Below are 14485 nucleotides of genomic sequence, written 5' to 3'. Positions count from 1 at the left end.
ACCTTCTGTAATATCATACCTGACAAAATGTATTACTATTATCTCTTGGACCTTCTGTAATATCATACCTGACAAAATGTATTACTATTATCTCTTGGACCTTCTGTAATATCATACCTGACAAAATGTATTACTATTATCTCTTGGACCTTCTGTAATATCATACCTGACAAAATGTATTACTATTATCTCTTGGACCTTCTGTAATATCATACCTGACAAAATGTATTACTATTATCTCTTGGACCTTCTGTAATATCATACCTGACAAAATGTATTACTATTATCTCTTGGACCTTCTGTAATATCATACCTGACAAAATGTATTACTATTATCTCTTGGACCTTCTGTAATATCATACCTGACAAAATGTATTACTATTATCTCTTGGACCTTCTGTAATATCATACCTGACAAAATGTATTACTATTATCTCTTGGACCTTCTGTAATATCATACCTGACAAAATGTATTACTATTATCTCTTGGACCTTCTGTAATATCATACCTGACAAAATGTATTACTATTATCTCTTGGACCTTCTGTAATATCATACCTGACAAAATGTATTACTATTATCTCTTGGACCTTCTGTAATATCATACCTGACAAAATGTATTACTATTATCTCTTGGACCTTCTGTAATATCATACCTGACAAAATGTATTACTATTATCTCTTGGACCTTCTGTAATATCATACCTGACAAAATGTATTACTATTATCTCTTGGACCTTCTGTAATATCATACCTGACAAAATGTATTACTATTATCTCTTGGACCTTCTGTAATATCATACCTGACAAAATGTATTACTATTATCTCTTGGACCTTCTGTAATATCATACCTGACAAAATGTATTACTATTATCTCTTGGACCTTCTGTAATATCATACCTGACAAAATGTATTACTATTATCTCTTGGACCTTCTGTAATATCATACCTGACAAAATGTATTACTATTATCTCTTGGACCTTCTGTAATATCATACCTGACAAAATGTATTACTATTATCTCTTGGACCTTCTGTAATATCATACCTGACAAAATGTATTACTATTATCTCTTGGACCTTCTGTAATATCATACCTGACAAAATGTATTACTATTATCTCTTGGACCTTCTGTAATATCATACCTGACAAAATGTATTACTATTATCTCTTGGACCTTCTGTAATATCATACCTGACAAAATGTATTACTATTATCTCTTGGACCTTCTGTAATATCATACCTGACAAAATGTATTACTATTATCTCTTGGACCTTCTGTAATATCATACCTGACAAAATGTATTACTATTATCTCTTGGACCTTCTGTAATATCATACCTGACAAAATGTATTACTATTATCTCTTGGACCTTCTGTAATATCATACCTGACAAAATGTATTACTATTATCTCTTGGACCTTCTGTAATATCATACCTGACAAAATGTATTACTATTATCTCTTGGACCTTCTGTAATATCATACCTGACAAAATGTATTACTATTATCTCTTGGACCTTCTGTAATATCATACCTGACAAAATGTATTACTATTATCTCTTGGACCTTCTGTAATATCATACCTGACAAAATGTATTACTATTATCTCTTGGACCTTCTGTAATATCATACCTGACAAAATGTATTACTATTATCTCTTGGACCTTCTGTAATATCATACCTGACAAAATGTATTACTATTATCTCTTGGACCTTCTGTAATATCATACCTGACAAAATGTATTACTATTATCTCTTGGACCTTCTGTAATATCATACCTGACAAAATGTATTACTATTATCTCTTGGACCTTCTGTAATATCATACCTGACAAAATGTATTACTATTATCTCTTGGACCTTCTGTAATATCATACCTGACAAAATGTATTACTATTATCTCTTGGACCTTCTGTAATATCATACCTGACAAAATGTATTACTATTATCTCTTGGACCTTCTGTAATATCATACCTGACAAAATGTATTACTATTATATCTTGGACCTTCTGTAATATCATACCTGACAAAATGTATTACTATTATCTCTTGGACCTTCTGTAATATCATACCTGACAAAATGTATTACTATTATCTCTTGGACCTTCTGTAATATCATACCTGACAAAATGTATTACTATTATCTCTTGGACCTTCTGTAATATCATACCTGACAAAATGTATTACTATTATCTCTTGGACCTTCTGTAATATCATACCTGACAAAATGTATTACTATTATATCTCTTGGACCTTCTGTAATATCATACCTGACAAAATGTATTACTATTATCTCTTGGACCTTCTGTAATATCATACCTGACAAAATGTATTACTATTATCTCTTGGACCTTCTGTAATATCATACCTGACAAAATGTATTACTATTATCTCTTGGACCTTCTGTAATATCATACCTGACACAATGTATTACTATTATCTCTTGGACCTTCTGTAATATCATACCTGACAAAATGTATTACTTTTATCTCTTGGACCTTCTGTAATATCATACCTGACAAAATGTATTACTATTATCTCTTGGACCTTCTGTAATATCATACCTGACAAAATGTATTACTATTATCTCTTGGACCTTCTGTAATATCATACCTGACAAAATGTATTAGTATTATATCTTGGACCTTCTGTAATATCATACCTGACAAAATGTATTAGTATTATCTCTTGGACCTTCTGTAATATCATACCTGACAAAATGTATTACTATTATCTCTTGGACCTTCTGTAATATCATACCTGACAAAATGTATTACTATTATCTCTTGGACCTTCTGTAATATCATACCTGACAAAATGTATTACTATTATATCTTGGACCTTCTGTAATATCATACCTGACAAAATGTATTACTATTATCTCTTGGACCTTCTGTAATATCATACCTGACAAAATGTATTACTATTTTATCTTAGACCCTCTGTAATATCATACCTGACAAAATGTATTAGTATTATATCTTGGACCTTCTGTAATATCATACCTGACAAAATGTATTAGTATTATCTCTTGGACCTTCTGTAATATCATACCTGACAAAATGTATTACTATTATCTCTTGGACCTTCTGTAATATCATACCTGACAAAATGTATTACTATTATCTCTTGGACCTTCTGTAATATCATACCTGACAAAATGTATTACTATTATATCTTGGACCTTCTGTAATATCATACCTGACAAAATGTATTACTATTATCTCTTGGACCTTCTGTAATATCATACCTGACAAAATGTATTACTATTATCTCTTGGACCTTCTGTAATATCATACCTGACAAAATGTATTACTATTATCTCTTGGACCTTCTGTAATATCATACCTGACAAAATGTATTACTATTATCTCTTGGACCTTCTGTAATATCATACCTGACAAAATGTATTACTATTAATCTTGGACCTTCTGTAATATCATACCTGACAAAATGTATTAGTATTATCTCTTGGACCTTCTGTAATATCATACCTGACAAAATGTATTAGTATTATCTCTTGGACCTTCTGTAATATCATACCTGACAAAATGTATTATATTATTCTTGGACCTTCTGTATATACATCCTGACAAATATTACATGTATACTATTATCTCTTGGACCTTCTGTAATATCATACCTGACAAAATGTATTACTATTATATCTTGGACCTTCTGTAATATCATACCTGACAAAATGTATTAGTATTATCTCTTGGACCTTCTGTAATATCATACCTGACAAAATGTATTACTATTATCTCTTGGACCTTCTGTAATATCATACCTGACAAAATGTATTACTATTATCTCTTGGACCTTCTGTAATATCATACCTGACAAAATGTATTACTATTATCTCTTGGACCTTCTGTAATATCATACCTGACAAAATGTATTACTATTATCTCTTGGACCTTCTGTAATATCATACCTGACAAAATGTATTACTTTTATCTCTTGGACCTTCTGTAATATCATACCTGACAAAATGTATTACTATTATCTCTTGGACCTTCTGTAATATCATACCTGACAAAATGTATTACTATTATCTCTTGGACCTTCTGTAATATCATACCTGACAAAATGTATTACTATTATCTCTTGGACCTTCTGTAATATCATACCTGACAAAATGTATTACTATTATCTCTTGGACCTTCTGTAATATCATACCTGACAAAATGTATTACTATTATCTCTTGGACCTTCTGTAATATCATACCTGACAAAATGTATTACTATTATCTCTTGGACCTTCTGTAATATCATACCTGACAAAATGTATTACTATTATCTCTTGGACCTTCTGTAATATCATACCTGACAAAATGTATTACTATTATCTCTTGGACCTTCTGTAATATCATACCTGACAAAATGTATTACTTTTATCTCTTGGACCTTCTGTAATATCATACCTGACAAAATGTATTACTATTATCTCTTGGACCTTCTGTAATATCATACCTGACAAAATGTATTACTATTATCTCTTGGACCTTCTGTAATATCATACCTGACAAAATGTATTACTATTATCTCTTGGACCTTCTGTAATATCATACCTGACAAAATGTATTACTATTATATCTTGGACCTTCTGTAATATCATACCTGACAAAATGTATTACTATTATCTCTTGGACATTCTGTAATATCATACCTGACAAAATGTATTACTATTATCTCTTGGACCTTCTGTAATATCATACCTGACAAAATGTATTACTATTATCTCTTGGACCTTCTGTAATATCATACCTGACAAAATGTATTACTATTATCTCTTGGACCTTCTGTAATATCATACCTGACAAAATGTATTACTATTATATCTTGGACCTTCTGTAATATCATACCTGACAAAATGTATTACTATTATATCTTGGACCTTCTGTAATATCATACCTGACAAAATGTATTACTATTATCTCTTGGACCTTCTGTAATATCATACCTGACAAAATGTAATACTATTATCATACCTGATACAACTTTGACAAAATCACAACTATCAGTTCTCGACCTTAACCTAATACATGTATATGTGAGGAGATAGAAACATTTTCACTAATTCAGAATATTTCAACACGACTTCTAAATTCAATAAAACATATACAAAAACCTTTCTATAACGACCACTGAATGTACTGCAATAGAAATACTTTAAAGAAACTATCTATGGTAATTAATCATGGAAATTCTATTCAAAGTTAACAAATTGGTCAATACAAAACACAGATTTATCAGCTCTGGTAAACATATATTGTTATATCATATTTTTGTGTAGGACAATGTCATTTATCATAAGTAGAGAAAAAGTTCTCCAATAAATGAGATAACATCACCATCAGTACCTGCTCCCAATACAACATAATGTATAGGATATTATATTTTCTGCAGTATAAGATAATATTACACAATGGGCCAAAAGCATCATAATCATCAAACTATGTTTTATATAATTGCATGTTACTACTGATTTGATTGGTAACAGTACTAATTTGAAATCAAATTGACATTTTTTGTTTGAAAATGAAGGCAATGGAAGCTTTAATGGAGGAGAGAAAGGCCAAGAAAGGGGTATATCATCACTTAAATAGCTTTTAATCATCTCATAGGATCAGCATGTCATCCTCATCTACCATTTCATCTGTCATCATCATCATCATCACACATATAAGGAAATCTTCACTGAAAATATTCCTCACCTTCAGGAATTTAAATCACTTTGTTTCAGTTACACACAAACACATCAAATTCCTTATTTGACATTCCTTTTTCAGCATGATTTTTTTGTTGGTAACCCACAGTAATTTTGACAGCATATTTTCTTTTAAAGAAGGAAAATATTTTCACCATACAACCTCCCAATCCTGATTCTGATATTCAACAAATTAAACAGAACTGCCTCTTAATTGAAATTCTCTCTTTTCAAAACGTAAATGTTAGCATGGAGAAATATGTGTCTTACACTGCATGAAAACCTTCCTAAATCCTCTGGTTTCTTTTCCCTTTCATTATAATACACACTTCCTTCCCAACAGTTACCTTAATTAATATTGAACCCTTTATAAGCACTCGCATGATCCTGCAAAAAAAACTATATTTATGCAATGTCATCCAATGTTTGGAGATGAGTAGAGCTAATAGTTGCTTCTGCTAAGTACAGATGTAGGAAGCTAATGAAAAAAAAATACAATCATTCATTTTCTGGAGGAAAATTGACACTGGAAGAAAATGGAAGCTAGTAATTGATATAAACGAATTTCGTTCAAAATGGACTTATGTAAGGAACTTAATTTTCCGCCAATATTTAGTTATCATTTCAGTATGTGTCCAGCTCTAGTGGCAGAGGAATAGGTTGAGAGAATCATTTCAGTATGTGTCCAGCTCTAGTGGCAGAGGAATAGGTTGAGAGAATCATTTCAGTATGTGTCCAGCTCTAGTGGCAGAGGAATAGGTTGAGAGAATCATTTCAGTATGTGTCCAGCTCTAGTGGCAGAGGAATAGGTTGAGAGAATCATTTCAGTATGTGTCCAGCTCTAGTGGCAGAGGAGTAGGTTGAGAGAATCATTTCAGTATGTGTCCAGCTCTAGTGGCAGAGGAATAGGTTGAGAGAATCATTTCAGTATGTGTCCAGCTCTAGTGGCAGAGGAATAGGTTGAGAGAATCATTTCAGTATGTGTCCAGCTCTAGTGGCAGAGGAATAGGTTGAGAGAATCATTTCAGTATGTGTCCAGCTCTAGTGGCAGAGGAATAGGTTGAGAGAATCATTTCAGTATGTGTCCAGCTCTAGTGGCAGAGGAATAGGTTGAGAGAATCATTTCAGTATGTGTCCAGCTCTAGTGGCAGAGGAATAGGTTGAGAGAATCATTTCAGTATGTGTCCAGCTCTAGTGGCAGAGGAATAGGTTGAGAGAATCATTTCAGTATGTGTCCAGCTCTAGTGGCAGAGGAATAGGTTGAGAGACATAGGAGGACTAGCTAATAACACAAACAGAAATAGGGATGACCATTGGCTCAATTATAAAATAAAACTGATTCTAGCGTAGATCTGTTCATCAATGCTGAAAACTTTTCACTTTTTATAATACATACCTATACTATAAATTAATCTAATAGAGACAAAGAAACAGTTTCAAATTAACCTACATGTAGAAAAAAATAAAATGTTGATTAATTATAAATAGAACAAAATAAGTTTGTAGATGTTGTGTAAAGTGTCATCTGTAGGAATATATTTAGATTTGTTTTTCAGGTATGCTGAACTATTGGCTTGCTTTCATGATAGCTAATTTGCTATAATACTAACACTGTGCCATGATCTAATACTGTTGGGCTAGTTAACATATAAACAATCCAGTTTTATTTTGTAGGCCATAGTTGACTGGATATGTATATTAACACTAAGAAGTTGTTCATCATCTTGCTGCTGTGAATAAAAAACAAATATTTTGGATTTGTTGTTTAATTATCTCAGTCTGAAAACAATGGAGATGCTATATTGTTAACCATAAACTGTAACAGTACATCTTCTGTTATCATGGATACAACTAAAATGGAAACCAAATGATAGCGAGATATTCACTTTGGACAAATGGTGTAAAATACTAAATCATTAACTAAATGATAAATAAATATTAATTTCCAAATCTGGATTGAAAAATACGATTTTTGCTAACTTTAATATATGACCTATATTTATAACTTTTATTAACTTTTATTTATAATTGCTATTTTTCAGGAGGTAAATGATTGTATCACTAAACTTTATCCTGGGTTTGTTAACTTTTCAGGCCAGTCGCCACACAATCAGCCAGCTAGCAGACTACGGTGAGATGGCGGATGGTGAAGTGAGAGAGGAGATCGCACGACTCCAGCGCGAGGTCCAGAAACAGAAGGATCACGCCAAGTATATTGAAATGAAACATGAAAAGTACAAGGTATGTTAGAGTAAAAGTACATTGTGATCTGATGTGCAGACATAATTGTATTCATTTGTCAATTTTGAATGTTGTGTACATTTCTTATAAAGTTCATCATTTTTAATCATATTCAATGAAGCCACAGCAGTAAATAATTTTGTATCAATGCTGAAAGTGATAGTCAGAAAAAAAAGTCTTTGTTAAAACATTATACAGCATGTTGATATTTAAAACCTTATATTGTATTACAAGAGTAGTATAATATTGCTAGATAAGGGTCTCTCTAAGTACTGTTACCAACTTGGTCATGGAAAAATAAATCTTCTTTGAATTTCTATTTTTTCCCATTTTAGGAGGCAAGTTCAAGGCAGCTGGAAAATTTATTAAAAGATTTTGGTCGATGATGTGAATACAACAGAGTTAATTGACCTTGGTATATTATTTTAGATCCATATAATCTATATAATTCCGTCCAGAGATCACCTTGGCTTCAAGCTCAGAGATCAGAAGATTTTGGGGACAATATCATCAATGCTCAGTTTGACAAGAGGCCAGCTTGATCTGTTCTCTTCTCAGAAGGCAAGTCGTTTCTGATCTTCCAGCTACTAGACCAGGTAGACTTGGTTTCCAGAAGCCAGGAGTTACAAATTAGTGAGCGGATGTTATATTCTTGGAGTAGAAGAGGGTAAATTGAGTTGGTCTCGATGCTGGCTTACATTACTTTCGGCTGTGATAAGCAGTGGAGTTACCTCCCATTATTGCGTAAAACTAAAACATTTTGATCATGATGATTTGTTAATGTTGTGAGTTAACTTAGTTGTTCATTTGCTTGTCTTTAAACCGAAGTGTAGAAACTATCTTTAGAAGTATCAATTTGAAAGTTAAGGAAGACAACATATGTCCTCAATAATAGAGGTAGTCCTAAACAAGATGATATTCTTATTATAAAAAGGCTTCTTGTTAAAAATACATGTGTCCTCATTTCCCTGTAGTAAGGAAGGGTAGCATGCGTCGTTTAGTCTTCCAGCTAATCAATATGGCCGTTATCCTCAAATATCCGAACTAAAGGAATGTGTAAATGGCATATATGCCTCTTTAATATTTTTGAGAATTTATAGATCCATTCTGGCACACCTTTGATGGGTCACGTTTATTTGTATAATTGTATGTACAATGTATATCATGTTTACTAACACTTGTTACAAACCACAATAATATGATATTGTATCATTCTGCTGTTATATTTAATTATCAATGTTGTATTTTACATTCATTTGAAAATTTAAGTGTTGGTTTGCCCTGTATGTAGGAATGCACTGTATACACCCCTATAAGCACCCAGCTAGGGTGTTGATGTAATTATAAGGGGCTCTATAATCATGATAAATACCTAGAAGGTTCTGAATAAAAATGTGATTGTATGAATGTAAATATAGAAATCGTGCCAGAGCAAATTTATACTGAAATAATTTTCTTAATGTTAAGTGTATGTATGAAACCTACATTGCAAAAAGTTGATATGTGTAACCACTGTGAAAATAACAACACTACCAAAAGTTTGCATGTGACAAAATCACCAAATTAAACACTCACGAATATATCCCTATTTACAGTAAGTCAGCAATAATGACATAGTGTCGACCAGGTGACTGACATGTTTATTTCCATTAATCTTTTTATTTTACTGGTAGTTCCTCCGGTCCCATGTAAATTTCTATGTATTTGTTCTTTAATTAGTCATATTGATTCTGTATGTTCTCGGTAGTTGGATGATTGAAGGTTGATGGGCACCAACTAAAAGGGTACCATATCTAATCTGATATTTACCAATGACCAATTGTGGTGAGAGTGAAGAATATTTATGTGTAAAATTTGTTTTATCTGTGATATATTTATAGGTATGATTGAGACATTACGTGTTGACCACTGTCCGATACAGACAACAGTTATAAAGAATAAGGCTGTTAGTGCTTTTGATTTACCAGGTAAACAATGTGTGTCAGAAAGAGGTTTTTTTGTTTCTACTACGTAAAGTTAAGAGTTGATATATAGTAGTTATTGTTGTTATTCCTGGCCGAAAACTGTAAAAAAAAAAAAAAAAAAAAAAATCACTTAAAATAAGACATTGATTGACCTTGACATGTTGGATTATGTTAACTAATTTCTAACTTACAGCTTTGAGGGATAATTGTTAGATGACTTCATGCAAGCATGCATAGCTGTAACATATATATTTTTATAATGGCGGAATGTTTATTTAGAATGGAATATCTGTTTTAATTGATATCTCAAAACTCTGAAGACAATTGTTTGAATTATCATGTTGGTCTCAAACAAACTTCACATGAAAATGTACAAAAGGTCCCTTCCTTTTTAGAATAGATTGAGCCATATACACCAAATTATATTTTTACTTTAAAGATGCTCCACTGCCGACAGAACATAAATGGTATTCATCAATTTAACAATAATTGGTGTTAAATCGTGTATATATATGTCTAATTAACACAAAAAACAATATGAAATAATTTATTTTGTTTCGGTGCATGCACAATCAATACTTCATTCCATATAGAACATAGCGCCACAGAATTTTTTCGAGATGCAATTAATTATTTTCAAAATTTATGTTTTGAAGTAAAATTAGAAGCTCAAACCTTTCCATGGTGATAATAGTGTAAACTAAGCAACTTTTGTAACAGAAGAAAAATACTAATTCGTCTGCTCCTGTTTTTGATAGCCAAAAAATTCCATTTGTCAGCGGTGAAGCATCTTTAATTAATAATCAACAAATCCAGGGATGTCATTTTTTTTCTCTTTCAAATTTTTGAGAATATCATTTTGCTCAATTCATCACAATATTAATTTTGAAAGCCTTTGATATATATTGTGGCCTTATGGATGTATAAATCCTGAATCTTGTATTTTTAAATCTTGATTTTTTTTCCCCTAGATTTATACAAATGATGCAACATTGTTAAAATAAATCAATAGAAATACACATTGTATTCATACAAAAACATTTACAATACAATATAGTGTATCACCAATACAGTGCTAGATTTGCCTATATAATGTACATGTAGTGACATTTTTAGGACACAAAATCATAACCTGTTGGCATTTTCTCTAAGGAAGGTTAATGGAACTGACTCTAACATTTAGCATATATTATAACTTGTGGATAAGAAATTAAATCCCTCAAACCTTTATTTTTTGTTCCTTATAACATATATCTGATCATTTTTTCATAAAACTTTATAATCAGTAGCAGTTTGTATATTGTATTGTAGCAAATATCAAAAGTGTGATTTTTTTCTATCTTTATTACATTAATCAAATGATGTAACTACCGACTATGTTAGCTGCAATGTTGAAAATGTATCCTTACATGGAATATACATTACATTTTATGGAGTGTTTATGACTATTAACTATTTTACACCAATTCCAAAATGATTTATATACTGTAGTAATCAGTTTATACATTATTAGTAATATTAGGTACACAATGAAAATTATACACTGTTGGTACCTGGTAAAAGTTATACACTGAATGTACATGGTAAAAGTTATACACTGTAGGTACATGGTAAAAGTTATACACTGTATGTACATGGTAAAAGTTATACACTGTCTGTAGGTACCTGGTAAAAGTTATACACTGAAGGTACATGGTAAAAGTTATACACTGTAGGTACATGGTAAAAGTTATACACTGAATGTACATGGTAAAAGTTATACATTGTAGGTACATGGTAAAAGTTATACATTGTAGGTACATGGTAAAAGTTATACATTGTAGGTACATGGTAAAAGTTATACAGTGAAGGTACATGGTAAAAGGTATACACTGAATGTACATGGTTAAAGTTATACATTGTAGGTACATGGTAAAAGTTATACGCTGTAGGTACCTAGTTAAAATATATATACATTATAAGTACCTTATGAAAGTTATACACTATAACGTTTGTACCTGATAAACTTCTACAGCACATGTTCTGGTTATTACTAAATTTATTCACTGTATTGATCAAGGTTTAACACTATATGTACTTAATGAAAAGTATTCAAGTTAAATACAGTACAACCTGCTATAAAGACTTGTCTATAAGGTACAGAACTATCAGGTGTCACAGTCTATAAAGTACAGAACTATCAGGTGTCACAGTCTATAAAGTACAGAACTATCAGGTGTCAGAGTCTATAAAGTACAGAACTATCAGGTGTCAGTCTATAAAGTACAGAACTATCAGGTGTCACAGTCTATAAAGTACAGAACTATCAGGTGTCACAGTCTATAAAGTACAGAACTATCAGGTGTCACAGTCTATAAAGTACAGAACTATCAGGTGTCAGAGTCTATAAAGTACAGAACTCAGGTGTCAGTTATATCAGGTGTCACAGTCTATAAAGTACAGAACTATCAGGTGTCACAGTCTATAAAGTACAGAACTATCAGTCAGTTGTCACAGTCTATATAAGTACAGAACTATCAGGTGTCAAGTCTATAAAGTACAGAACTATCAGGTGTCTGAGTCTATAAAGTACAGAACTATCAGGTGTCACAGTCTATAAAGTACAGAACTATCAGGTGTCAAGTCTATAAAGTACAGAATATCAGGTGTCACAGTCTATAAAGTACAGAACTATCAGGTGTCACAGTCTATAAAGTACAGAACTATCAGGTGTCAGTCTATAAAGTACAGAACTATCAGGTGTCACAGTCTATAAAGTACAGAACTATCAGGTGTCACAGTCTATAAAGTACAGAACTATCAGGTGTCACAGTCTATAAAGTACAGAACTATCAGGTGTCAGAGTCTATAAAGTACAGAACTATCAGGTGTCACAGTCTATAAAGTACAGAACTATCAGGTGTCACAGTCTATAAAGTACAGAACTATCAGGTGTCACAGTCTATAAAGTACAGAACCATCAGGTGTCACAGTCTATAAAGTACAGAACTATCAGGTGTCAGAGTCTATAAAGTACAGAACTATCAGGTGTCACAGTCTATAAAGTACAGAACTATCAGGTGTCACAGTCTATAAAGTACAGAACTATCAGGTGTCACAGTCTATAAAGTACAGAACTATCAGGTGTCACAGTCTATAAAGTACAGAACTATCAGGTGTCACAGTCTATAAAGTACAGAACTATCAGGTGTCACAGTCTATAAAGTACAGAACTATCAGGTGTCACAGTCTATAAAGTACAGAACTATCAGGTGTCACAGTCTATAAAGTACAGAACTATCAGGTGTCACAGTCTATAAAATACAGAACTATCAGGTGTCACAGTCTATAAAGTACAGAACTATCAGGTGTCACAGTCTATAAAGTACAGAACTATCAGGTGTCACAGTCTATAAAGTACAGAACTATCAGGTGTCACAGTCTATAAAGTACAGAACTATCAGGTGTCACAGTCTATAAAGTACAGAACTATCAGGTGTCACAGTCTATAAAGTACAGAACTATCAGGTGTCACAGTCTATAAAGTACAGAACTATCAGGTGTCACAGTCTATAAAGTACAGAACTATCAGGTGTCACAGTCTATAAAGTACAGAACTATCAGGTGTCTGAGTCTATAAAGTACAGAACCATCAGGTGTCACAGTCTATAAAGTACAGAACTATCAGGTGTCACAGTCTATAAAGTACAGAACTATCAGGTGTCACAGTTCATGTTAGTTAAGTGGTTTAAATAAAGTTTTTGTACATACAATTATTCTGTTGATGTTGTTACCTAATGTTGTCATTAGTGAAGAGATGTGTATTGTCTTTATGTATTAAAACTATCTATTTTTTATTTTAAATCATTGAAATCATTAACATTTCCATGTTTTGTTGAAATATTTTTGTATTAAATCTCTATTTATACTAAGCATATGCTAAAAATCCTGTAGGAGGTAAAGCTATTTTTGCACACACCACACCCCACCCACCCCCTGTTGTTTCCTATTTTTTCTCAGCAATAAAAAATTGTTTGTGAAAGTTGACCGTGTTTCCAATAGAATTAATCAACAGAGGTTTTACTGGTCTGAAATCACAGGGACTTGTCATTTTATTTGTATGACCCAGTTAGACAACGTTGTGTGAATTGTACAATTTTGAAGCAGTGCGTGAATAAAGAGATAAAGTACGTTATGGAATGTTTCCATGACTGTAATGTGCTGTTATGATTTTCATATTGTATTTACGTATAACCTGTAAGATATTCTATGTATAAATTATTTTTTATAAGAAATGTGGACCTTGTTGCTTTTTTTAGCTCACCTTACCCGAGCTTATGTCATGGCGCGGCGTACGCCGTCCATCCGTCCGTCTGTCTGTCCGCCAACACTTCTTTTAAATCGCTACTAGTCATAGAGTTCTGCATGGATTGTAACCAAATTTGGCCACAAACATCCTTGGGGGAAGGGGAACAGAACTTGTATAAATTTTGGCTCTGACCGCCCGGGGGCAGGAGGGGCGGGGCCCAATAGGGGAATTAGAGGTAAATCCTATAAATCACTACTTGTCCTAGAGTTCTGCA

The 14485-nt window shown here is 32.3% G+C and overlaps 1 protein-coding gene across 8 annotated transcripts in view; it reads left to right on the top strand.

Annotated features, from left to right (window-relative positions):
• The window catches only part of LOC138315980 (coiled-coil domain-containing protein 150-like), a 52578-nt gene extending 40262 nt beyond the window's left edge, over positions 1-12316 (top strand). For 5 of the 8 annotated variants that reach the window (XM_069257471.1, XM_069257443.1, XM_069257427.1 and 2 more), the window contains 3 exons: positions 5556-5597; positions 7813-7959; positions 8295-12316. In XM_069257471.1, the coding sequence (XP_069113572.1) occupies positions 5556-5597; positions 7813-7959; positions 8295-8345 (240 nt within the window). In that variant the 3' untranslated portion in view covers positions 8346-12316. The remainder of the gene's footprint in view (positions 1-5555; positions 5598-7812; positions 7960-8294) is intronic. The other 3 variants (XM_069257486.1, XM_069257480.1, XM_069257452.1) reach the window with 1 other exon arrangement.
• The last annotated feature ends 2169 nt before the right edge of the window (positions 12317-14485 follow it).

The sequence above is a fragment of the Argopecten irradians genome, chromosome 1 (genome assembly GCF_041381155.1).
Source record: "Argopecten irradians isolate NY chromosome 1, Ai_NY, whole genome shotgun sequence".
Classification (NCBI taxonomy): domain Eukaryota; kingdom Metazoa; phylum Mollusca; class Bivalvia; order Pectinida; family Pectinidae; genus Argopecten; species Argopecten irradians.
Note: the sequence above shows the minus strand (reverse complement) of the source record. Positions and strands in the feature narration are given on the sequence as shown.